Source organism: Lepus europaeus, chromosome 4 (assembly GCF_033115175.1).
Source record: "Lepus europaeus isolate LE1 chromosome 4, mLepTim1.pri, whole genome shotgun sequence".
Classification (NCBI taxonomy): domain Eukaryota; kingdom Metazoa; phylum Chordata; class Mammalia; order Lagomorpha; family Leporidae; genus Lepus; species Lepus europaeus.
In genome coordinates, this window is record NC_084830.1 from 87,233,456 (window position 1) to 87,260,474 (window position 27,019).

A 27,019-nucleotide genomic window follows, 5' to 3' on the forward strand; every position below is an offset into this window, starting at 1 on the left:
ATCAAACTCAAGTTGTTGCATAAGATTTGTGGCCAGTGATGCAATACAACGTTTAATATGATTGCTTCTCTGATGTGGCTGTATAATGCCTCAAGACAATTCCAAAACCATGATGAAAAGTCATACTACTCAAGAAATCCTGTATTTGAGTGGATTCATACTTCTATTCTCTTTTAATTTAATAAACCATAATGTGGCTTGCTTTATTCATGGTCTAGTTACTCGTACTTAATACTAAAATTGATCTTTTCCCTGCCTGAGAGCTGAAGACCAAATTTAGGAAATTTGTTACAATTCTCTTTAAATTTACAGTACACAAACAGTATGTCTGATAGCCTTAGTCATATGCTCCCTCTCGCTCTCACTCTGTCTCTCTGGCTGTCTTCTGCTCTTTCTCTGACACAAAGACACATTTTCTATTACGTAAACTCAGTTTGAAGCAACTCTGCACCAGGTTAACTTTTCTTTCAGGGGTTTTATTCTGTTTCCTGGCTTTTGGGAAATGAGAATGTGCCCGCACACATATTCCTTAAAAAGGGGCTTTGTCACACCATCAAAGCATCTTGTTCCGCCTCCACTTGCAGCTGCTCTGCTACAAGGTGCGGCGCCAGTCTGAGAAAGACACCTCACGGCGTCGCACCCAACTCACAGAATGCCGTTTCGCAAAGTGTGACCTTCAGATCGTAACTGAAAACAGGCAGTCTCCACTGCCTCTGGCGTGAGTCCAAACAGCTGAAACACCAGAACATGCTTCCAGGCTGAAACATGACACAATAGGCAGAGTGAGAACTGCCTGGCTTCCCTGTTGCTACTGGAGAGAGAGGCAGAGAGAAATAGCTGCTAGGACACCTAAGAGCTGACCAAAACACCACGCACCACCAGGGCTTTACTTGGTCTCCGGGCTGAACACCCTTGGGCTAAGGCTCGGGACCCAAGGATCAAAATAAGGCGAGATCCTGAACCAGACGGGAGAATCAGAAGTTTCTGGATTAAATCCTGCAACATAGATCCCCTTCTGCTGAGTGTGATTTCAGGAGGACATACTGCAAGCTCTATTCGTTCTCAATATACATTTTAAGAGATTATGAAAAACTGAATTTCTTACGACTCCGTGCCACCATTCTAACACGAAGTGAATACAGACATGTAGGACTTTTATCTTCCTGGGTAGGTGTAGGAGGATGGTGGAAAAAGACTATCACCAATTTGGGGGTAGGCAAACAGGCCCAACTCCTACCACTTCATTTACTCCTTCAATCAGCTAGTTGGCAGACGTTCATCGAGCACGTGGGCTGATCCTGGAGGACTGAGTACCCTTGCACTGCAGCTAGGGGGCGCCCTATCTTTTCATTCCCCACACCTCACCCCCCATATTTAATGAGCTGCAGAGAAAAATGCTCATCGCAGAGCAAATACGGAAGATTCCAGAACAAACAAGACCTGTGCCAGCGAAGGCGCCCCCCTGAAGGGGCAGAGGAAGATGCTGCTGCCCAGCCCAGCCTGGGGACAGGGGGAGTCACATGAGCCTCAGTTTCTCCCATCAGGGATGAGGAGTAGGAATCAATCACCCTTAAGGTGCCTTACCAACTTCAGCTTTTACCTTTGCAATATCCTAAGGAACCTTTCTGTGTTCAGCGCTGTGCTCACTAAGGAAGCATCCTGTGGGGTAGGGTCTCCCTGTCTTCTCTCCCTGGACTATGAAGTTCTCAACCGCATTCCCGAGGCCCGCAGTAGATCAGATCCAGCAAGTCTTCTCTCCTTTGAGGCAGTATTCTTTTTTCCGTGCACCCTTTTTGCTCAGCAGTGCCCTGACCGGGGCTTCCTTTACAAAGCCGAGTCACAGGAGCGAAAGCTCATTTTGTTAGGCAAAAGCTCTCCTTTGCTCTTGGGGACCTTGGGGAGCAGCCCCTCAGCCTACCTGATAGGAAGAGCCTAAAAGATCCAAGGGAAACGTTGTGCTTTTCTGGTAAGAAGGCAAAGCTGGCAAAGACTGTACCAGACTTTTCTCCCGCCCCTGCTACTAGGGCTGGCCGCCGCCCTCGGGTGCACTGTCCCGCGCCAGCACCTTGAGACCTGCTGGGGACGGAGGAGACCCCAGGATCCCGCGCGCCACCTACGCAGGAGCGCGCTGCCCTCTAGCGACCAAGAGATGCAGCGCAACTGCAGCTACCGCGGGAGCCACGAGGCTGCAGGTCCCCGTGACAACTGCAATGGTGGTGGTCCTTTGCAGAGGGTCCTTTGGCCAGGAAATTCCTGGGATTCTTTCCCAACGTGCGAGCTCTGCAAGTGTTCCTGGCTTCCCTTTAGGCTGAGCCAGGGAGGTGGATGGATGGGTGGGAGGGTGGATAGATGTAGAATGATACATGGAAAGCTATAGATGAGGAGGAGGAGGAGGAGGACGATAAATAAAAAGATACAGATGAAAGATGATTGATAATGATAGATATACGTAGAAGATAGATATACGTAGAAAGTACTGATGATGATGATGATAGATAGATAGATAGATAGATAATAGATCTAAGATAGGGACTTGATGGAGCCGACAGATGGAAAGGCAGCGGGAGGTTAGAAATGCGTTTTGAGCGCTTGCTCCGCTTCCGGCACAAAGCTAAGTGAGCATATTTGCTCTGTCCCTAATTTCCCTTCGGGACTACCGAGGCCTCAGACGGTGTAAGGAGCTTTCCCGTTAGCAATCCTTGGCAGAGCCAGAAGTGTGGGGAGCGCTTCTCCTCCGCCGTCGGCTCTCGAAAGGCTGCGCGCGTCCCAAGCCCTGGGGCCGCGGGCGCTGCGGGCACCGCGTCCCTCGCCACCGCACCCCCGGCGCGCGGACATCACGGCCGCCCTGCACCTGCTCTGGCTCACCAAACACCCCCGCGGGCGCCCGGGACCGCGCGCTCCGGGCAGCTGGTCCCAGCTCAGGGAGTTGGCCAACCGCGGGTCGCTCCGCGGGTGCTCCAGTGGCGCGCAGTCCCCGAAGGAACGCCCCTCCAGAACCTGGAGTCTAACTTGCCTTTTTGGCCAAGGGTCTCACTAACTAGAAAGGGAAAATTTTAAGATTCCAGAAAGTTTCGGTCGTGCATTCCCGTAGCCATTAACTGCGCGCCTGACGCTATTAGCCGCTCCTGCAAAGACCAGCGCGGGACGCAGACCGGTGGGTCAACGACCACACTCTGGACGGCTGTGGTTGCAGCCCCGAGAGGAGGCGGGGAGAGTCCCCGACCAGTCCGTCTTCCCTCCCCCACGCCCCAACTTGGGTGCCTTCCCTGGAACCCGCACCGCACAGTGCGATTTCAGCCACTTCACGCGGGGAAGCCTGACCCCGTCCCCCCCTCTCCTCGGACTTCCTGCCTGCCCTGGGCTCAGCCCGGGAGGGAAGATGAGCACTCCCAGAGCCCCCGCCGCACCGCCAGCCCGCGCGGGGAGCGGCGCGTGGCGACGCGGGCCCGACCCCTCCCGCCCGGGCGTCGGCGCGGGGCTGGCGTAGCGCCTGCGTCAGCTGCAGCCCGCCGGCGATTGGGGCTCGCGCGCCTCCTTCGGTTTGGGGCTAATTATAAAGTGGCTCCAGCCTCCGCTGGCCCCGGGACGGCGAGGCAGGCGCTCAGAGCCCCGCAGCCCGGCCCGCGGCCCCGCGGTGACGCTGAGAACCGCGACGGTGAGACCCGCGCCGGACGGCGCGCCCCGGCCCAATTCCCCTCGACGCCCGCCCTCCTCACACTTGCCTTCTTCTCTCTTCCTTCCAGAGTCGTGTCTGGGACCCGGTTTTTCCAAACCGCCTGCTCCATCCGAAGAGCGGTCAGCGTGAGTTAGCCCGATGCTCTCCGTCATGGCGCGGGTTTGCGGGTGCCCACCTGCTCTGCTTTCCTCCGCCTTTCATGGCACGAGCTCCCCAACTTTCTCCCGGTTCCTTTGTGTGACCCGGGCCCAGTTTCGCCCTCCCTAGCCCTCTCGTGCGTTCTCTCCAGAATCCGGCCCCGGGCGCCCGGGGGCAACCACACCACCCCGGGACTTGGGAGGTGATGTGAGCCATCCCCAGCTCTCCCTAAAAGGTCGGCTGGGTGGGCGAAGGCCCCGGAAGGGGCGTCCCTGCGGGTTCTCGCTCGACGACGTCTCCCAGCTGGGACTGTCCGTGGCGAGGGTTCCTTCCGAGGGACCCGTTCTGCGGCCGGACAGGCTCGGAGCGCGCGTGTCCCTCTCTCTCGCAGTCCATGGCGCGGTTCCTGAGGCTTTGCACTTGGCTGCTGGCGCTCGGCCCCGGGCTCCTGGCGACCGTGCGGGCGGAATGCAGCCAGGACTGCGCGACGTGCAGCTACCGCTTGGTGCGCCCCGGGGACATCAACTTCCTGGTGAGTGTTAACGCGTCGGGAGCGAGCGAGCCAGCGGCCGCGACAGTCAGCGGACAGCCCCGGGCCCGCTGCGCGCCGCGTCTCGCGCTTACTCGAGGTCGTGCAAGAACCCCTGGTGAGAACCCCTGGTGGCCCAGGTGTCCCCGCTGCTCCGGAACGCTGACCCGGGTCTCTCCCTGGCTGTCAGCTTCTGGAACCGAAGTTCCAGAAGAACTAGATAGCGACTATCTATGAACCGCTCAAGGCGGCAGTGGCTGCACACGAAGCAAGTTTCAATTCTGGGAGATTCGGGAGCCTGGAAATGTGCTCTCTTACGCAGATGGGATAGACTCGGGTTCTCCCCAGAAACGCTTTCACCGCGACCCCCAACACTTCCAGGTCAGGGGCCCCTAACGCGCAACCAACCTCCCATCCCTTCTCGCAAACAATATAAGTTTTTTGTTAGCGACATTTCGTCGCCTTTCTGGGGATTGCTTTGGTCTGGCTCTCTCAACCTCAGGTCCCTCATGCCCTTGCCTCACCTGTGCAGGAGAGAGGGCAAAAGGCAGGAGAGGGGATCGGGGAGAGGAAGGAAAAAATCAGCTGATAGGAGACAAAGGAGGTCAGTAATTGTTCTAGAAGCAAGTGACGCAGGGATGCAACTTGTGTCCGTCTCGACTGCACTTTTATGATAAGACAAAAACCGCAGTTTAATCGGGATGCGACAAGGACAGGCAGAGATGGCCAGTGTCCAAAGGGGTGGCAGTAGTCCAAAGATAAAGTATACTGCCAGGGGCTTAGGGGTGCCACATGAGGACAAAGGGTTTCTGATGCTAAGCAGAGTCCAGGACTCTGCAGTCGTCTCTGGCGTCCCACTGAATCAGAATTGGAGACCTGGGCAGCTTCGTTTTAACTTGCTCCCCTAATGATTTCTTTGCACTGCTGTTGAAATTCTGTGATGACTTTAAAGCTCGGTAGAGAGGAGTGTGCAAATTAATCAAGCTGACTGCAGCTTCACTTGAGCCTTCAAAGACATTTTATGCTGTGTGGAGAAGACAATGAAGGAGAGGACTCCAGATTCCACGGTCTCTAGTGCAGGTTAAATGTTTGCTCATCTGAATCTGTGAGTTACCAGATGTGTTTCATTTCATGTGTTAACTTGGCCTTACAGAGAAGGCACAGGATAGGATTGTGTATTTGAACCATCAGAGAAACGTTCCATCTTAGAAGCAAGCAATCTCCTCTAGCCATATTTTTCTTTCTTCTGTAGTCACGAGCTCTTAAACCATGTCTAAAAACTGAGCAAGTGCTGCAAGCATAAGGACAGCTGCTAGGAGGAAAGAATTTTAGACACAGAAAGAAACTGCTAACATAGTGCACAGGAGACCCCATGTTTGGCACCATAATTGCCTCTGCACAGTGACACTAGCTTGAGCTTTGCTCTCCTAGCCAAGCCTGTGGCTCAACCCCCTACCCTAATGCCCACTGACATCTACATAAAGGTTAGGTGAGCTCTAGTACAATTTGTATTCAAATCACACAATCTGACCTCAAAGTAATATCAGATTCAGTGAATTGATATGACTGATATTTAGCAATGCTCATTCCCATTAGTTACACAACTGTTTCCTTTTGAGTATCCCATAATTATACTCAAACTACTAAAAGAATTAGGCTATCTGCTCCAATGATCCTATTAATGTTTTATTCTATTCAACGATATCATGGGTATAATAAAGAAGTACTAAGATTATATGAACATTTATAAAGTCTATGTGCTATTTCTTGGCATTTCAGGAGTTTTTGGAATATACTTAAAAAACTTGGCTGAAGACCCTTGAGTTAGGAAGAAAACTCAGGCCCTTTATTGGTATTTAAAAATATATAGGTATATTCTTTGATATTAAATACATGCATAGCTTCACAATGAAAGACAGAATTTTATTCATGCAACAAAATACCTAGAGTACATATTTAACATATTTAATGGGGTTCAATCTGCTTGCTTCACCAAGTTCCCAAAATGCTACTAATTTTCCTTTTCTATTGTTGGGGAATTTGAGCAGAATTCACTGGGTAGCAGCTAACTCTTCCCTAGGGGTGACTGAAAATTCTGACTTTTCTCCCTCCTCTCTCCCTCCCTTCATCATTTAAAGGGATGGTGGGGGCAGGTGATGGGAAAATGCAGAGAGAATGGCTCTTTGCAAAGTTTACCTCACTGCTTTTTATGTTTTATTGTCGTGACTTTTTATGATTAATTTCAATACAGACGATGGCAGATGTAGTATAAGCAACTTGAAAGGATGTAAACAATAAGCCACCCTCAATAAAATGAAACAGTCTCCTAGGAAGGCTTTTTGAATGCTAGATAACTGATGTGTTTTGTGTTGGTGCTAACAACTAGTGTTGTTATTTTCTCCATGACAAGATGTTTAGTTAAAGACTGTGTTGCTAGAATTATGGCACTTCTGGAATTTTAGCATGGATGCAACACACATGAGAAATGAGGTTGCCTAGGAAAAAGATCACTGTGAAAATCCATGTAACAAGTATTTATTGGGCTTCTACCACCGGAAAGACACCTGTGCTTGGTACTGTAATGGTTGCAAAGATGAGTAGGCATAACATGACTTGTATCCAAATAGAATTTTCCATCTATTATGATTTTGACCATGGAACTCATGGTGCAATAAATACACAGAGAAGACACATAAATGGCTATAGGAGCTATAAATTAACATCCCTGATTTAGTGCAAGTGTGTGATTCTGATTTTTTGTCACTAGTTGTTTTTGAAGAGATCCTAAATCATACACAATTAGAAGTATTTTGGTGGTAGTATGAAAAATATTGTCCATGAAGTTTTTAGCAACAAGATTATTTAAATATCATTTTAGAATAGAAATATTTTTGTCCCTTGAACATCTTGAGCTTTTAATGATGTTTGATTCCTTATTCAGATATCAGGAATGCAACAGGATCATTTTAATTAGATTATATTTTTACAAACTTATGCCTTTGATTTGGTTAGACACAAAGCTTAAATAATCATTAAGAGCTGGCTAAATATGTACTCTAGGTATTTTGTTGCATGAATAAAATTCTGTCTTTCATTGTGAAGCTATGCATGTATTTAATATCAAAGAATATACCTATATATTTTTAAATACCAATAAAGGGCCTGAGTTTTCTTCCTAACTCAAGGATCTTCAGCCGAGTTTTTTAAGTATATTCCAAAAACTCCTGAAATGCCAAGAAATAGCACATAGACTTTATAAATGTTCATATAATCTTAGTACTTCTTTATTATACCCATGATATCATTGAATAGAATAAAACATTAATAGGATCATTGGAGCAGATAGCCTAATTCTTTTAGTAGTTTGAGTATAATTATGGGATACTCAAAAGGAAACAGTTGTGTAACTAATCATCGCAATTCTATCAAATAACAGGATTTTCATTGGAAAGCACTTTTTCTGTATGCCTGTGGCTAAATGATAAGAAAATAGATATGAATAATGTGTATATTTATATATGTATAATTCCATGTCTCATGATTAAAGATATGTGGCTCAAAATGATAAAAATCTATTTGAATCACCCAAGGAGATAGGGGGAAAACACAAAAACAACTTTACTTTCATGAAAAATCAATGAATCACAATCCAAATAATTCATAAGATTTGAATCTCCAGAGTGTCTCTCTTTTTAAACTTGTTTTGAAAGTATTATTTTTCTGTGATGGCTGAAAGGGTTGGCAGGAATATTGGATAGTAGTCTAGGTCAATATTAACACAAGAACTCAAATGAATCATGTTAGTAATATCAATTCTACCGAAAAGACAAGAAGATAGAAGGAATTTTGAGGAAGTGTTCCTAACTGAACAGAGAGTTCTGCCTTTCAGTTAGAAAACTCCCCTGCGCCATGACATCAGCAGTGGGGAATTATCCGGTGACATCAGATTGTGAAAACAGCTAGTCCAATCTAAAATGGCACGGTGTACACTGTTGGTTTAAAATCCAAAGACAGATTTCCGGTTTGATTCAGTTCATCCCCTGGCCCCTCAGCATCCTCTTTCTGATTGTCATGATCTCCTTACCCCTCCCCTTCCTTTTATTTCCCAGTGAGGGAAAGCTGCCTTGAGACCATGGAGATGAGCTCCCCCCCACCCCCCGGGAGTTTCTTCTTCAAAGCAATGGAACCCACAGGCATTTGCTGAAAAGAACCCAGAGCAACCCCTTCTTTCTCATGCGATCAATCCCCTTGCCTCCCCAGGCTTGCACACTGGAGTGTGAAGGGCAGCTGCCCTCTCTGAGAATCTGGGAAACCTGCAAGGATCTCCTGCAGGCCACCAAGCCCGAGCTTCCTCAGGACACCGCCAGCTCGCTTCGCGAAGGCGGCCGGCCAGACGACGGCCACTGGCTGGCCAAAAAGTACGGCGGCTTCATGAAAAGGTATGGAGGCTTCATGAAGAAAACGGATGAGCTTTATCCCGGGGAGCCGGAAGACGAGGCCAACGCCGGCGAGACCTTCGGCAAGAGGTACGGGGGCTTCATGAAGAAGGGTGCGGATGAGGAGGAGACCCTGGCCAATTCCTCGGACCTCCTGAGAGAGCTGCTGGCCACAGGGGACAACCGCGAAGGTGGCCACCAGCAGGAGGGCAGCGAGCGGGAGGAAGAGGTGAGCAAGAGGTACGGGGGCTTCATGCGAGGCGTCAAGAGAAGCCCCCAGCTGGAAGACGAAGCCAGAGAGCTGCAGAAGCGCTACGGCGGCTTCATGCGCAGGGTGGGCCGCCCAGAGTGGTGGATGGACTACCAGAAGCGCTACGGTGGCTTTCTCAAGCGCTTTGCCGAGGCCCTGCCCTCCGACGAAGAAGGCGACGGTTACTCCAAAGAGGTCCCTGAGATGGAAAAGCGATACGGAGGATTTATGCGATTTTAATACCCTCCCCCATCAGTGACCCCCGACCCCCAGCCTCCTCCCTCTGTCCCGCAGTGGGAAACCGCCTCGTGGATGGTGTTGTGTCACGTGTGGCTTGCACCCTGTGGTCGCCTTGGTGGTCTGGCTACCTCTGCAGCCTGAAAGCCGTGGATTCAGGTTCCGTGTTCTTTTCAGCGTCTCCAAGCTCATTGTTTGTTCTATGGCAGTTCTCTCGTTTTCATGCTAAAGTACTTTGTTCCTGTGGCCCTTGTTTTCGACAGAACCTCGGCAAATGCTTACTTGTATATAGACATAATAAACCCATGCCCGCACCTGCATGATGTTCGAGTCAGTCTCTTCTTCTGCGAGGCCCTCACCCGCCATTCCACAGCAAATCCTAGACTTGGGGTCCTGTGGAACATGCAGCTTTTGACAGAACCCAGTAACCACACTGGCTGCCCTCTGTGCCAGCTGAGGCTGCAAAAACATTTTTATTTCATTCCTCAGATGTGAAATCTTAGATAAGTAAACACATTGCAACAGTTTCTGGAAATCAGATGCGTGAAGAAAAACCAAAACCTATTAAGGGCACTAGCCGTGCCCATATAGTAAGGAAACCTGTGTTTACATCAGTGACAGATATCTCTCTTCTTTAGCAAAGTATTTCAGAATTAGACTTTTTTAAAATTAAGATCATTCAGCCTTATTTTACACATGAAGAAGGTGTAGTTGCCCCAAGGTTGCCAGCAATTGAAGGATGGACATAGGATCTTAAAACCCAAACTTTTCATTCCCAGTCAACATTGTTTCTACTCCAATCTCCTATCTTCCAGCCAGGTCCCCAACAACAACTAAAAGAACTTGGTGCTGAACACATTGTACACCCTTCCAACATGTCTATGATGGATTTGCCAACATCTGACACATGGATATATGAATGAATGAATGGATGGAGTGAATGAATGAATGAATTTGGTCACCAAAGAATCGCAAAAGATATTGTGAATGTTTTATAAAACAAATTCCCCAAACACAGGCACTCATGACTACTCGTCGCGGCTCATTTGGCTAACCCTCCACCTGTGGCGCAGGCACCCAGGTTCTAGTCCCAGTTAGGGCACTGGATTCTGTCCCGGTTGCTCCTCTTCCAGTCCAGCTCTCTGCTGTGGCCCATGAAGGCAGTGGAGGATGGCCCAGGTGCTTGGGCCCTGCACCTGCATGGGAGACCAGGAGGAAGTGCCTGGCTCCTGGCTTTGGATCAGCGCAAGGCGCCGGCCGTAGCAGCCATTTGGGGGATGAACCAATGGAAAAAGAAGACCTTTCTCTCTGTCTCTCTCTCTCTCTCACTGTCTAACTCTGCCAGTCCAAAAAAAAAAAAAAAAAAAAAAAAGCATTTGGGAAACACACAGATATAGGACATGTAACATTTCTTGATTTTTGTAATTGAAATTACATGCAGCTCAAATCCTATCCACTAAGTCATTTTCCCAGGATCCCCACCAATGTTTTCCTCTTCAAAAATAAAACTTTAGCAAATCAGTGAAGTAGAGGATGAGTCTCTGGTCTGCAGCCAGCAGGTTGCCCATGGGATCCTCGTTGTCCAGGCCCGTGTGTTCCATTCTGCCAGACAGCCGCAGTGTTTTCAATTGTCCATTCCTCGAAGTCCAGCCCTCCAGGGGTCCCAGGACATCTGCACAGCCAGGCTATGTTAGAGGACCCTTCTGATGAGGGCTAGTGGTGACGGGTCCCTGCCCTCACAGAGCACCCACACCCAACCCACCCCATCTACCATCTGATCCTAATGCAAGCAGTGGAAGTGAAGCAGCTGGGGAAGAAGGTGATGAACAGCAACTGGCCCTAGGAAATCCATGCCAGGAGAAATAAGGAGTGGTGGACCCATGACACATGGGGTCATGAAGTCTCCCTTCAGCCTTAACCAATTGTTTCCTTAGGAAAGGCCAGCCTCCGGTCATCAGACTTTTCCAAAAACCACCTAGCTTTTTTTAAGATAATATTCCAAATGTTTATTTATTTTTTAACATTGGCAGTTTGTTCCATTGTGAGTCAAACAAAACCTATCTTCAAGTCAGATGTGAGAAGTCTGGTGGGGGTGCCTAGATGCTTGCGAATAAAAGTCATTTAATTTTCTCCCCTGGAACAAACCTGGGACCCAGGAACCCAGCCTCCAGCCTTGAGCTGGTAGGGGTAATTGTCCTTGATCCTTCTTGAATCTAGTAATGTAATTATCCTTATATATAAGTGGGTAAATATGCATGCCACAATATGTTTTAGGAAATAAACCAAGTTCACCATCAGACAGTATTTTTTCAGATCAAACACTGTTGTTTGTGTAGGAGCTGTTTCTTTCCCACTTTGAGGTAGCCCTGTAGACACTGGGAATGGTTGACAGTCGTCTCCACCCTGTTTTACCACCTGTCACCTGTGCCAAGAGCCCCTTTGTGCCTGGGGAGGGACAGCGTCATGTCCTCCTGCAGTTCCATAGCCCCTCACACCCAGAGCAGAATCAGGGACCCAGAAGAAGCCTCATAACTGTCCAGGAGAGGAAGGAGCAGTGGAGGCTGGGAAATGAGCAGAGGAAAGGGCAGTGGGATGCACTGTCTTCTCTTCACGCTGAGCCACACGGGTGCCGGAACCCAGAAGGTCCCTGACAGAATGGGCGGCTGTCCACGAAGGGTGACTTGGTGCCGTGTGGGACTGCTTCTGGCCCCAAACATCTTCGCGCTGCCTGCCTTCAATCTGAAAATCCATTATTGAAAGCTTGGTTTTTTGTTGAATGTAATATTTTGTTTATTATTTTTAGAAATGACACCTTTAATTTACATCATGGTCAGAGGCTTAATATTCCATTAAATGAAGTGTTCAACAAATAGTAAAAAATGAAAGCTTGTGTCATTGACTCTTCATAACTGTCATGCTTTCAAGAATTTTATTTAAATTCTGAGATGCATTTGCCTAAGGTGACCAGGGATGCTATTGTAAACGCCCATAGGCTCTGACTGCGGTGCCGCAAGTGTGCTCAGCACAAAAGTTCTGAGTTTTATAAACAGAAAGACTAGGGTTGGGACCCACTGAGGTATGGGACTGAGGGCAGGGTGGAGCCTAAGCCACTGGGGACCTGGGGAAAACCCCTGTTGACTGAGAAAATGGAAGCTCCACGCTCCCTGCAGAGGGCGCTGCTGCTCCATCCATATGTCTGCCTGATGCTTGGGTCCTGCCTTGTTCCTTCCTCCTAGGGCCTCCCTAGTCCCCCCTCCAAGCCCCAGTCCCAAGTCAGGCTCCTGCTGAAGTTAATCCTTGTGAGCCAGGGACCAGGCTGCAGGAGTGAAATCCCAGCTATTGAAGACTGAAACTGAAAGGCTCCCTGCCTGCCTGTCCTCTTGTGCATTTCCTTGGGTTGTTTAAGAAGCAAGCATGCGAAGGTGCACCAAGTCCTTACTAAGTCAGAGCCTGCACATAGCATTGATGGGCTTAGCTGCTGCCATTTCTCAATCCCTCAGCTTCCTCTGGCTGGATCCTGAGCTCTGCACCTAGCTCAGTCCTAGCCATTGCAGCCATCTGGGGAGTGTACCAGTGGATAGAAGATTCTCTCTCTCTCTCCTCTCCTCTCCTCTCCTCTCCTCTCCCTTTGCCTCTCTGTAACACTGGCTTAAATAAATAAATCAATCTTTTTTTTAAGTGATCCAAGGGAGTGGGTATTTTCCACAATAGTGAAGACATGCTTGAAAAAAACATCTGAGAGTACCTGGGTTCAAATCCCAGCTCTGCTCCCAAGTTTTGCTGCTGCCCACCATGGGAGGCAACAGGTAAAGGCTCAACTGATTGGATCTTTGCCACTCATATGAGAGATCTGGACTGAGTTCCTGGGCCTTTGCTATACCCTGACCCAGCCCCCCTACCCCCCCACTGTTGTGGGCATTTGGTGAGTGAACCAGCAAATGGAAGATATCGTTCTCTCCCTCTCTCTCTGTGTGTGTGTGTGTGTGGGATGTGTGTGTATGTTTTCCTTTGCCCTTCACATACCCCAAAATTAAATAAAAGGCATGTAGAATGCAAGATTTTTTTTTTTTTTTGACAGGCAGAGTGGATAGTGAGAGAGAGAGACACAGAGAGAAAGGTCTTCCTTTTTGCCGTTGGTTCACCCTCCAATGGCCGCTGCGGCCGGCGCATCGCGCTGATCCGAAGCCAGGAGCCAGGCGCTTCTCCTGGTCTCCCATGCGGGTGCAGGGCCCAAGCACTTGGGCCATCCTCCACTGCCTTCCCGGGCCATAGCAGAGAGCTGGCCTGGAAGAGGGGCAACCGGGATAGAATCCGACGCCCCAACTGGGACTAAAACCCGGTGTGCCGGCGCCGCAAGGCGGAGGATTAGCCTGTTAAGCCATGGCGCCGGCCAAAATGCAAGATTTTTTTTAAAAAATTTTATTTATTTATTTGAAAGGTGAAATTCCAGAGAAAGGGAGAGGGAGAGACGGAGATAGAGGGATTTTCCATCTATTGGTTCACTGTGCAAATAGCTGCAACAGCCAAGGCTGGACCAGGCTGCAGCCAGGAGCCAGAAGGTTCTTCTGGGTCTCTCACATGAATGCAGGGGCACAAGTACCTAGGCCATTTTCTTTTGCCTTCCCAGGAGCGTTAGCAGGGAGCTGGACTAGAACCGGCCCTCATTTGGGATATTGGCACTGTACGCCGTGGCTTTAACCCTCCGCAGCCCTGGGCCAGCCCCAGAATTCAAGCTTTAAATTACAAAGATTGATTCTTAGGAGAAGATAGAGAAGGAGTGTAAATCTTTGAATACTTATAATTATGGGAGCTTGTTTGGTCGTTTTTTATTGAAATGCACAGAAGCATGTTCCCATAAATCCGTCCATTCAATCGAGGTATGCGGCCCACTGCATGATTATCTGATGGAAGAACTTTTTAGATGTAGGGAAGAGTGAGTGCAGTGCCCTGAAATGAGAGCAGGGAGACTTGTGAGGTCTCATGCAGGCCATGGTTAGGGCTTAGCGTTCTACTCTCAAGGTGACAGAAAATGACTCGAGGCTGAGAGCAGGTGGGTGACACCAAATGCTGACATGTTGAAGCTTCGCTGTCTGCCACGCAGAGCAAGTTCCCCGTTTCCCCTCTCCTCATCATCCTGAGGGAGGCCTGCGTTACACACCTGTCATTATTTTGCATCTATCAAGACATCTGTGCTCTCCTGAAAAAAAAATTATGTACAATTTTCAGTGTTTTATAACAAAATGCCATGAATAAATTTTCTTTAGCCATTTCTACACCAAAAATCAGAACTTACAACCCATTGCCTTAAGAATGAAAACAAACAAACAAAACAAAGCATGCAATTATATTATTGGCCAGGAGCGCAGTGTCTCTTCAGGGAGGCAGTGCAAACATCTCATCCTTAGAGGGAGCCTGGCAATAACATCTTCATATTCAGACATGTTGTGAGCATACCCTTTGCCTCCTAGCTTTCCTTTATTAAGTACAACGCATGCACAAGAGTTCAACACATCCTGAGTGTGGATCTCATTGGATTGCTGCAAAGCAAACAGACTCATGAACCACCAAGTGGAGATGTAGGGTAGTATCAGGACCTCAAAACTCCCATACATGCTCTTCTCCCCTGTAACTAGCTCTTCTCTCCCTTTACCTCCCCGTAATCACTCTTGTGACACAAAAAGCCATAGATCCATTTACCTATTTTGAAATTTTACATAAATGGAAACATAATTTTCTACCATCTATTTGGCTCTACATTTATTTGCAAGGCTTATCCGTATTATTGCTCCTATATGTGGTTTATTATCTTATTGCCATATTATATTCCCATTGTATGAAAATACTGTAAGTTCCATTTCACTGTTTGGATTATTTTCTATGTTTTGGCTGCTGCAAATACAAGGGTGCTTCGAAAGCTTATAGAGGGGCTGGCATCTTGGCATGGCAGGTAAAGCCACCACCTGCGATAATAGCATCCCTTATGGGTGCTTGTTCATGTCCCAGCTGCTCTACTTCTGATCCAGCTTCCTGCTGATGCACCTGGGAAAAGCAACAGAAGATGGCCCAAGTGTTTAGACCCCTGTCATCCACATGGGAGACTCCTGGCTTTGGCTTGGCTCTGCTGCTTCATTTGGGCAGTGAACCAATAAATGGAAGACCTTTCTCTCTCCTTCTCCCTCTCTCTATAACTCTTTCAAATAAATAAATCTTTTTTTAAAAAAGAATTTGTACTAATTTAGACTCTCACCCATATATGTATGTTTCACAGATATTTCATGTGGTTGGTCTTTTCGTAGTTTTGGTATTCTGTTTTGTTTTGTTTTGTTAAGTTTTAAGCTTTTTATTCAGTGAGAAATGCATAGGAGAGTGAGGGCCCTATCTAAAAGAGAGAAATCTGGATTCATACAGAGTACCAATTGGTATTCTGTTTTGATTTACATTTCCGCAATTACTCATGAAACCAAGCATCATTTTGAATGCTTATTGACCATTTGAATATCCTTAGTTACTCTTCTGCTTTTCAAATGTATTTTTCAGGGTGCACTTCTGAACTATTTTCTACTTAACAGTAACTTGCCTTATCTTCATGAAATACATCCATTTTTAATTAAGAATTCCCTCAAGAGCCATATTTTATCTCCTTACAATCTACACAAACTTATCTGGAAGCCTGACTGCAGACTGGCTCTGCAACATTGCTGACTCATCCTTCACTGCCTTGCAAGATGCTGGGTTGCTTTGTGCTGCCCCTTCCATCAGCTCTCTCTCTCTCTCTCTTTTTTTTTTTTTTTTTTAAGATTTATTTATTTACTTGAAAGTCAGAGATACACAGAGAGAGAAGGAGAGGAAGAGAAAAGTCTTCCACCCACTGGTTCACTCCCCAATTGGCAGCAATGGCCAGAGCTGTGCCATTCCAAAGCCAGGAGCCAGGAGCTTCCTCCAGGTCTCCCATGCAGGTGCAGGGGCCCAAGCACTTGGGCCATCTTCTACTGCTTTCTCGGGCCACAACAGAGCTGGATGGGAAGTGGAGCAGCCGGGACTTGAACCGGTGCCCATATGGGATGCCAGCACTGTAGGCAGAGGCTTTACCTGTTACACCACAGTGCTGGTCCCCCATCACCTCTTAAATTCAGACCATCTAGGGCGAGCACTGGCACTGAGCAGCACTCACCCACTTGGCCAGCTGTCGCATGCCAAGTCTCCCTGCACACTCCCTGGGATTAGTGGCACTTGGTCCTCCCAGGATCTTCTTCAGCAAAGTGAGGGAAACAGACAGTTTCAGGGAGAACTCACAGGTTTTGGTAATCAAAACTGAGTATTTTCAAGGAAACATTTCAAGACCAAGCAGCATTAAGGCTCCATCTTCCCTCAACCCCTACACCTCCACCCTCTTGCCAGTGTTGAATAATTTTAACCACTTAATTTTGCCCTGATATTGGGTAAAATAATATCTTATGTTCATTTTGTGTTAAGTCTTGTTGTATTAGAGAGTCTGAGCTGAACATTCTGTTTTAAATTCCTTCTTTATCTTTTGGTTGTCTTTCACTGATGCATAGGGACCTTTTAATATAATGTACCAAATAATCCCTTCTTCTGTACTTATTACTGGGTTCTGTAACTAGGAAACTGAAGCTATTCATCTTTGTGTACCTCAAGCTTTTCTTCACTGTGTACATGTGTTGTCTCAAGCTTGAAGCCTCTTGGAAAAGCTTTGCAATTTTACTTTTCTAAAACTCCAGGAATCACATAATTGGGTTCCGCTTGGGAGTTACTCCAAATACAAAACAAGCCTAAATGTCTCCTGATGGAGACAACTTTAATGTTAAATCATCCTTTGTCTGATAAAGCACAAAAAAGGTAGAAACTTTTGAGAGTTGGAATCCCATGGCAACTCGTTTGTGCATAAATAGTCTCACAAAATAAGCTGGCAGCCACTAACCCATGCCTGAAATTATTGTCCAGCCATCTCCCCAAACTGTAGCATGGTCTAGTCATGGCTGCTGTAGCAAATGGTAGGCATAGAACATTTTGTCAAACAACACCAAGCTACAAGAGGAGCAGGAGGCAGATAGAGCCTGATATAATAACGCTTCTTGAAACTGTAGCCTACAATATCCCTGAAACGGCAGCAGATGAAGATTCGTCAGGTTCAGCATCTACTGTACCTGAATGTCTTCAGATGAGACAAAAACTGAATTTTGTGTGATTGACTACATACTGTCCAGGGTCTTTGCAGATATTCCAGCAAGGGGGGAATCTCACAGAATTTGATCGCATCTATTCATATTTTTATGTACATTTAGGTATGTTCTGATAGGGAGACTGTCACCACCAGAAAGGCAGCTTTTATTTTTGTACTTCCAGCATCCATCAGTTTCTTTTCTTTCCTTTTTCTAAGACTTATTTATCTGAAAGGCAGAGAAAGAGAGAGAGAGAGAGGATCTTCCATCTGCTGGTTCATTTCCCAAATGACCACAATAGCTAAGCTGATGTCAGGAAGCCAGGAACTCCATCCAAGTTCCCATGTGGGTTGCAGACACCAAAGTATTTGGGTCATCTTCTGTTGCCTTCCCAGGTGCATTAGGAGGAAGCAAAATCAGAAGTGTAGCAGCTAGAACTGGACCCAGCACTTCTATGTGGGAAGAGAGCATCATGTTGGAACTTCACCCACTGCATCACAACACTGGTCCCCGATCAAAATTTAAAAGTCACTAAAATGAAACATTTCACTTCACATCAGTGAAGCACGACAAATCAATTACACTATAAAGCTAGTTACTGATTTACTCTCTTATTCATGACGGCCAAAGGCCTACTTCCACATGCCTTCTTGCTTAGGTTCCCCTGTCTGGCTAGGTTTCTTTAATATAGCTTTCATAGAAAATTCTTTTTTGCTTGGTGTTTTTTTTTTTTACCATCCCAGCACTTATTTCATTTTATAACTATTTGTTAATTGGTGCAATTAATTTATGCCTTAACAAGTAGACCACCCTAGGAAAGTGGGAACCGTATCTCTTTTGCTTGCCTTAGGCATTCAGTAAATATCATCATGAGTCTGTGTTCACATTCAAACTAATAACATGCAAAATGTAAACAATATGTAAAGCACTTTAATTTAAAAGACATAATTATGTAATAAGTAATGAACCTATCTGCAGCTAAGCACCACACTGGGTAGGAGCTGAAACGTTAAGCTCCTGGGCTCTGGGTCAAGAGTCTGGTGGAAGTAGCTCCATCACTTCTTCATGGCACCTGGAGCCAAGGAGAAAGGAAAACTGCCCGACCCACTGCCAGTGACCTCAAATGGGGGTAGATCTCTCCCCATCTACTGACAGAGGCTCCTGTACTGCTAGATGCTTGGGGTGCTTGGAGGAAGAAGATGCAGTCAAGGAAGCAGGACCTGAGTGAAGTCACACACCAGCATAGCCTTTGGATTTGCAATATTGTTGGCATCATTATGGGAAAGTGGCCCCAAATTTCCAATATAACATCTGTTTCTGAAACAAAAGAAAGATCAGAATGAGGAAAGAGAAGAAAAACAAATATCCCTGCTTGATGTAACACTATGAAATTCTATAGTACATACGGAAAACTATATTAACAAAGAGAATGCAGCAATGACTTCATTTGTGATGAAATGAAGATTTGAAAACAACCTGAAATGAAAGTTTAAAATAACATCTTTAAGAAGATACAGATATAAAGACCACCCAGAAGAGTGAGAAATCATGAAATTAAAATATGTCAGCAATCTATGAAGTACACGGTCAAGGTGAGGGGTGAGCTAATTAAGCAGGAGAAATTCTAGACTGCACACAGTTAAAGTTTGCAGTCATTAGTAAGAAGTTCATGATGAGGAATTAATCCAAACCAAAATGAAGACCCTTGGGGCTGGCTCAGCGGCATAGTGGGTACAGCCACCACCTGCAGTCCCTATATCCCATATGGGTGCCTGTTTGAGACTCGGCTGCTCTACTTCTGATCCAGCTCTTTGCTATGGCCTGGGAAAGCAGAGGAAGATGGCCCAACTCCTTGGACCCCTGCACCTGTGTGGGAGATCCGTAAGAAGCTCCTGGCTCCTGGCTTTGGATCAGCGCAGCTCTGGCTATTGCGACCATCTGGGGAATGATCCAGAGGATATAAGACCTCTCTCTGTCTCTCTTTCTCCCTCTCTGCCTCTCTGTAACTCTGCCTTTCAAATAAATAAATGAATATTTAAAAAATAAATAAAGCATAGATAAATAGGGAACAATAGGGGAATTTCAGTGTTTACATGAAAGATATTTGCTTAGGAATTAGAATTAAGAAAGCAATCACAATGTGGAGGAACCTTGAGGGAGACTAATTATTAACAGGGACAAACATCTCACTCGGTGTTTATCGTAGCCTATAGCATTTCCTTAGCTGCTTTTGGCATCATTTCAACTGTTTTTCCATTGAAGTCCATCGACTGATCACCTTTGCAATCCAGCCACACATGCCTTCAGCAGAATTCAAGCCATGCAGTGGTCCCCAACAGGGTGGGGTAAGCCATACCACATTGGAGTGTTGGTTCCAGTCCTAACTACTCTGCTTCTGATCCAGCTTCCTGCTAATGAACTTGGAATGGTAGTGGATGATGGCCTAAGTATCTGAGTCCCTGCCTCCCATGTGGGGGACCCAGATGCTGTTCTTGGTTCCTAGTTTTGGCCTGGCCCAGTCACAGCTGTTGTGGGTATATGGAAAACGAACCAACAGTTGTAAGATCTTTCTTTCTCTTCCTCCGCTTGCTCTCCTCTGTCACTGTGCATTTCAAATAAGTAAATTTTTTTTAAAAAAAAAAAAAAAAGAAAAGGCAATAGAGGAAGGGAAGGATGTAGAGAGTGGCTAGTGATTCAAGCTAACATCCTATATCCTCCTAAACTAGCATTAAAAGCATGTAAAATGAAAACTGTGAATAATGCAAATATTAAGAGCCTTTATCAGGCCGGCACTGTGGCTTAACAGGCTAATCCTCCGCCTTGCGGCGCTGGCACCCCGGGTTCTAGTCCTGGTCAGGGCGCCGGATTCTATCCTGGTTGCCCCTCTTCCAGGCCAGTTCTCTGCTATGGCCCGGGAAGGCAGTGGAGGATGGCCCAAGTCCTTGGGCCCTGCACCCGCATGGGAGACCAGGAGAAGCGCCTGGCTCCTGGCTTCGGATCAGCGAGATGCGCCGGCCGCAGTGGCCATTGGAGGGTGAACCAACGCAAAAAGGAAGACCTTTCTCTCTGTCTCTCTCTCTCACTATCCACTCTGCCTGTCAAAAAAAAAAAAAAAAAAAAAAAAAAAAAAAAAAAAAGAACCTTTATCAGTCTTTCTGTAAGATACGCTAAAAAATTAAATACAATTAATTCTTTTAAAAGTTATCTATTTTGTGTTCCAGAAATTTTTTTTTTTTTTGACAGGCAGAGTCAGACGGTGAGAGAGAGAGAGACAGAGAGAAAGGTCTTCCTTTTTCTGTTGGTTCACCCCCCAAGTGGCCACTACGCCCAGCGCACTGCACCAATCCAAAGCCAGGAGCCAGGTGCTTCTCCTGGTCTCCCATGCAGGTGCAGGGCCCAAGCACTTGGGCCATCCTCCACTGCCTTCCCGAGCCACAGCAGAGAGCTGGACTGGAAGAGGAGCAACCAGGACAGAATCCAGAGCCCAACCGGGACTAGAAACCAGAGTGCCAGCGCCACAGGTGAAGGATTAGCCAAATGAGCTGTAGCACCGGTCCAGAAATGTTAATATTAGTTAGCACTGACTGTATAAAAAGTTAAGTTTCATATGTTTTTATATCAAAATAAAAATTTTTGACAAAAATAAGGAGGGAGAAAAGGGGCAGAACATTCACTGGGTGGCAGAGCAAAATTGTTTCCTATAAGAGCAAGCATGGAAAACATGACAGTACTCATTCTTTTTATGAGGCTGGTAAAGTTTTTAACACTTTTAGTGTATTGCTGCAATGCAATAAACTGCATATATTTAAGGGGGAAATTTGGGTTTGATGAGTTTTGACATATCTATACAACTGTAAAGCTGTCACAGAATCAGAACAATAAATTTAACCATACTCGAAAAGGATGTGATCCATGCTTTCCTTCCCTTTCCAAGCTAATCTCCCCCTGCCCACTGTTTGTTTCAATCTCCAGATGTTTGGGGGTTTTTTTCCCTATAATTTAACAGAAATGGAGTCTTCAGAATATACTCTTTTTTATCGAGCATGTTTAACTCAGCATAATTGTTAGGAGACCCATCAATGATGAACTGGGTTTATAGTTCATTCCTTTTTATGGGTGGGCCACAGATTGTTCCTCCATTCACCTGCTGATGAACTTTTTTTTATTGCTTTCAGTATAGAGCTCTTGCAAATAAAGCTGTCATGGACACTTCTATAGAAGTCTTTGTATGGACACAGGCCTTCATTTGATAAATGATAAATACCTAGGAAAGAAATGTCAGAGGTTATAGCAGATGTATGCTTGACATTTTAAGAAATGCTTTTTGCAAACTCACCCAAATTGGTTGTAGCATTTTACTTTTTTAAAATTGCATTTCTCTTTTTATAATTTTTGTTTGTTTGTTTGAGAGGCATAGAGACAGGCAAATAGACAGAGAGAATTCCCATCTGCTGGTTCAATCCACAAATGCATGCAACAACCTGGGCTGGAATAGGCCAAAGTCAGGAGCCAGCATCTCATTCCATGTCTTCCACATGGGTGCTGAGTACCCAACTACGTGCGCCATCACCAGCTGCCTCCCAGGTCTGCATTACCAAGAAGCTGAAGTCAGGAGCTGAAGCTGGAATTGAAACCAAGGTACTCTGATAAGAGATGTGGATGTCTTAACAAATCTTAACCACTAGGCCAAATGTAAACCCCCTATTTTACATTATTTAGTTCTAGTAGTTTATTTGTGTATTTATTTTTTTTATGTTAGCTATACAATTTTCATAGTTCTACTTGCTAGAGGAAGTTCTCTTCAGTTCCTACTTTGTCAAGGTTTTTCAGAGAAATGGGTGCTTTATTTGTAAAAATCTGGTGGCCTTGCACTGTGGTGTAGTAGGCTAGGGCTTTGCCAGAGACAGCCTCTCTGCTTATGGCCTGGGAAAGCAGCAGAAGATGGCCCAAGTGCTTGGGCCCTGCACCCACATGGGAGATTCAGAAGAAGCTCCTCACTTCTGGCTTCAGATTGGCCCAGCTCTGGATTGTTGCAGCCATTTGCGGAGTGAACCAGAAGATGGAAGACTTCTCTGTCTCTCCCTCTCTCTGTCTATAACTCTACCTCTCAAATAAATAAATAAATAAATAAATCTTTTAAAAAAGGATGGATAAACTTTAAAAATATTTTGACTTAGTCTATTGAGATTACAATACAGTGTGTTCTTGAGTCTGCTAATGTGTCAAATTACATTGATTTTTCTCATATTAAACTGTTTTCATATTCCTGGAATAAAATGCACTAAGCCATGACATATTATGTGCTTTACATATCGGTGGATTCAATTTACTAAGAGTAGAGTGTTGAATCTCTGGCTCTAATTGCATATTTATCTATTTCTCCTTGTAATTCTCTTGAGTTTCAAATTTTATATATTTTTTGTATATGTGTATTTTTAAAGTTCTGTTAATAGGTATATAAGCATTTAGGATTGCAGTATTCTCTTGATTAACTAAGCCCCTCATTATGTAATGATCCTTTTCATCCTCTGCTCTGACATTCACTTTGTCTAATTATAATAGACAGTATATCTTTTTAAAAATTACCATTAAAATACAATTTTTCCCATCTTTCACTTTGTTCTTTCTGAGTCTTTCAAAGTGAGTTTATGTCATTTTAAAGTTAGTAGACTAAGAGTCTTGATTTTCTTTATCCAGTGTGAGGATCCCTGTCACTTAACTAAGATGTCTAGACCATTACATTTATGTAATTATTCATATTGATAAGTTTATATTTTCCATGGGAATATGTTGCCCCATTTATTTCTTTTTTTTCTCTTTTTTTTCTATTTACTATTTTTTATTAAATGGGCATTTTTAATTTTTTTTTGTTTCTATTGTTGGTTTATTAGTTAATCTTTATTTTTTAGTTCGCTTTAAGTTTTATAGACTATATTAACTGGTGATCATCTACCTTCAAATAACATGCACTTCATGAATAGCATAAGAACCTTAAAACAATATGCTTTCAGGGCTGGCACTGTTGTGCAGCAGGTTAAAGCCCTGGTCTTCAGTGCCGGTATCCCATATGAGCACTGATTACAGTCCCAGCTGCTCCACTTCCAATCAAGCTCCCTGCTGATATGCCTGTGAACTCAGCAGAGGATAGCCCAAGTGCTTGGTTCCCTGCCCCCACGTGAGACCAGAAGAAGCTCCTGGCTCCTGACTTAAACCTGGCCCAGCTCTGGCCATTGTGGCCATTTGAGGAGTGAACCAGTGGATGGAAGACCTCTCTCTGTGTGTCTCTACCTCAATCTGTAGCTCTGCCTTTCAAATAAATAAAAGTAAAATCTTTAAAAATATATACTTTCATTACCTCTCCTGTTCTTCATGTTATTATTGCCATACATTTTAATTTTACATTTTATTAAGATTTATTTAGTTTTTTTTTTTTTGCAAGTTAGATTTACAGAGAGAAAAAGATATCTTCTATCTGCTGGTTGACTCCCCAGATGGCCACAATAGCCAGGGCTGGGCAAAGCTGAAGCCAAGAGCTTCATCTGAGTCTCTCATATGCATGGCAGTACAAACACTTGAGCCATCTTCTGCTTTTCTTAAGCCACTAGCAGGAAGCTGGATCAGAAGCGGAGGACTGGAGCACTCATATGGGATACTGGCTTCACAGGCAGTAGCTTTACCTGCTATGCCACAATGCTGGTCCCCTATATATGGTTTAAATTCCACAATACTCAGTTTATTGTGGTTGGAGTATGTTGAGCTCCTTTAATCTGTAGGTTTATGGTTTTCTCCAGATTTGGATAAGTTTTGGCCATTACATCTTCAGACATTCCTTCTTCCTTTAGAAACCAGTATTTATATATATTTATCTGCTTAAAGATCTGTGAATTTTGTTTCAGGGCTTGATCTCTGTGTCAAACACTGGCAAGCACTTTACATATATTACTCCAGTTGTCTCTCATAGCAAACATTTAAGTTAGGTATTATTACCACCCCCTATACAGCATTAAAGGTTAGGTTTTCTACTCAAGACTATATAGTTACTAGAATACCAGTGTTCTAACCTAGGCAATCCACTTCCACAACTTAAAATTTTCTTATCAATTGCGAAAGAGTTCTGGAAACTAAATACCATTCTTTTTTCATTCTTTGTCACTCAACACATCTCAGAGGTGAAACCTGGCCACCATTCATAATCATACTTTCCAAGTCCTTGTACTGCTTCTCTTAAAATAGTCAAGGCGTATAACACTATGTGGCACCAAGTATGAGCTCCAAGCATCCCCTAGTTCCCAAATTAGGGTTCACTCCATGTCCCAGGAAAAGTTGAAAGAGTAGCTGCAGCTTAGCTCAGTCTGTGAACACTCCACTAATTCAACCCTACATCTTTCATCTGTTGCATTGAAACTACAAACTCAGTATTAAAATATACGGAGCCTACACCATACAGTAAATCATTTCTTAAGAGATGTTTTTACATCGATACAACTTTGAAAGCTCAGAAACAAGTGCACATCCAGAGCAAGAAAATGTGATAAGTGCTAAAATGCTCCCTGAATGTACAGAAAACAGTAAAACACAACCCACAGCATCTGACAAATAAAGACTCCTTGACATAATAGCTGCATCAAAGATAATGCTTCCAAAAGCATGGGCCTGAGAAAACAAAATTTTAAAATATATATATTTAAATTAAATTTAAATTATATTTAATTAAATTAAAATATATAGATATAAATTTTATATATATATTTCATCAAGATGAAAAAGTTGGTAATTCCAGACTTCAGTGTTCTCAGATACACCCTGTCCAGGTCTCCATTCTCACCCAATTGGGAAGAGACAGAATGAAACCATGTAACACAAGGAAGGCAGGAGGGCCATCAACCAAGGACAGGGTGTGAGAATTGACAACTGAGAATTCTAATCAAATCAGAGTGATAGATTGAAGAGTATTCATTAACTCAGAGACAATCTAGTTATGCCTAATCATTTATTTCATAGTTATTAGGCATTTTTGTAGGTTGTGTTTACTTGAGAAAATATTTAAAGTGAAAGTATTAGATCACAAAATGCTCAATCGGGCTTGCCCCAAATGGTGGAGTTAGAAATGTGCCAGGGGATTCCAATAAAATCCCACCAAGTTGGCATGTACCAATGCCATCTCACTAGTCCAAGTGATCAATTTTAGTTCACAATTGATAGCTCTGATAGGTCTAAGAGTCAAAGGGATCACACAAACAAGACTAGTGTCTGCTAATACTAACTGATAGAATCAAAAAGGGAGAGAAGGATCCAACATGGGAAGCGGGATACACAACAGACTCATAGAATGGCAGATGTCCTAAACAGCACTCTGGCCTCAGAATCAGCCCTCAAGGCATTCGGATTTGGCTGAAGAGCCCATGAGAGTATTGTAGGCATGGAAAGTCAAGACACCCTGGAAAAGAAAAAAAAGAAGACCTAAATGAAAGATCTCTGTGAGTGAGATCCCAGTGGAAAGAATGGGGCCATCAAAGAAGGAGGTACCTTTCTCTGAAGGGAGGAGAGAACTTCCACTTTGACTATGACCCTATTGGAATAAGATCAAAGTCAGCGAACTCTAAAGGCTTCCATAGCCCTGGCAGCTCATGACTAGAGCCTAGGGAGATTACTGACGCCATGAACAGGAGTGTCAAATTGTTAAGTCAGCAACAGGAGTCACTGTGTACTTACATCTCATGTGGGATCTGTTCTTAATGTATTGTCTAATGTGCAGTGATGCTATAACTAGTACTGAAACAGTATTTTTACACTTTGTGTTTCTGTGTGGGTGCAAACTGATGAGATTTTACTAATTATATACTGAATCGATATTCTGTATATAAAGATAATTGGAAATTAAAAAAAATTGGTGTTAAATTGGAAATTGCATAGAAAATTAATTAATTTTTAAAAAAATATTATGTAGGATCTCTGTCTTTAATGTGCTGTCCACTGTTATTTAATGCTATAACTAGTACTCCAACAGTATTTTTTTCACTTTGTGTTGCTATATGGGGGCAAACTGTTGAAATCGTTACCTAATATATACTAAACTGATCTCCTGTATATAAAGAGAATTGAAAATGAATCATGATGTGATTGGAAGGGAAGAGGGAGCGGGAAAGGGGAGGGTTGCTGGTGGGAGGGAAGTTATGGGAGGGGGGAAGCCATTGTAACCCATAAGCTGTACTTTGGAAATTTATATTCATTAAATAAAAGTTTAATAAAGCCATAGTGTAACAAGAAAAAACACCACAGTGAAGAAACCAAATATCTCCAACATGCCAAACAACAAATGCAAAAACCGAGGTAACAAGAACAAGGAAGACACTATGATGCCCCCAAATGAAAAAGACACCCCAATTCAAGATTATGAAGATGATGAGATCGAAGAAATGCAAGAAGCAGACCTCAAAAAATTGATAAGGACATTAAGAAGTTCTCAAAAACAAATTCTTGAACTACAGAAATCCTTAATGGACAAGATAGAAAATCTCTCTCTTGAAAATGAAATATTAAGGAGTAATCAACATGAAATGAAACAACTAGTGG

At 44.7% G+C, this 27,019-nt stretch overlaps 1 protein-coding gene across 1 annotated transcript; it reads left to right on the forward strand.

The window, feature by feature from the left end:
• Nucleotides 1-3,615: 3,615 nt before the first annotated feature.
• Nucleotides 3,616-9,568, forward strand: PENK (proenkephalin). Its single transcript, XM_062189575.1, has 4 exons — nt 3,616-3,655; nt 3,744-3,801; nt 4,206-4,346; nt 8,604-9,568. Exons 3-4 carry the CDS (start codon nt 4,209-4,211, stop codon nt 9,267-9,269), a joined length of 804 nt encoding a protein of 267 aa, XP_062045559.1. The 5' UTR covers nt 3,616-3,655; nt 3,744-3,801; nt 4,206-4,208; the 3' UTR covers nt 9,270-9,568.
• The last annotated feature ends 17,451 nt before the right edge of the window (nt 9,569-27,019 follow it).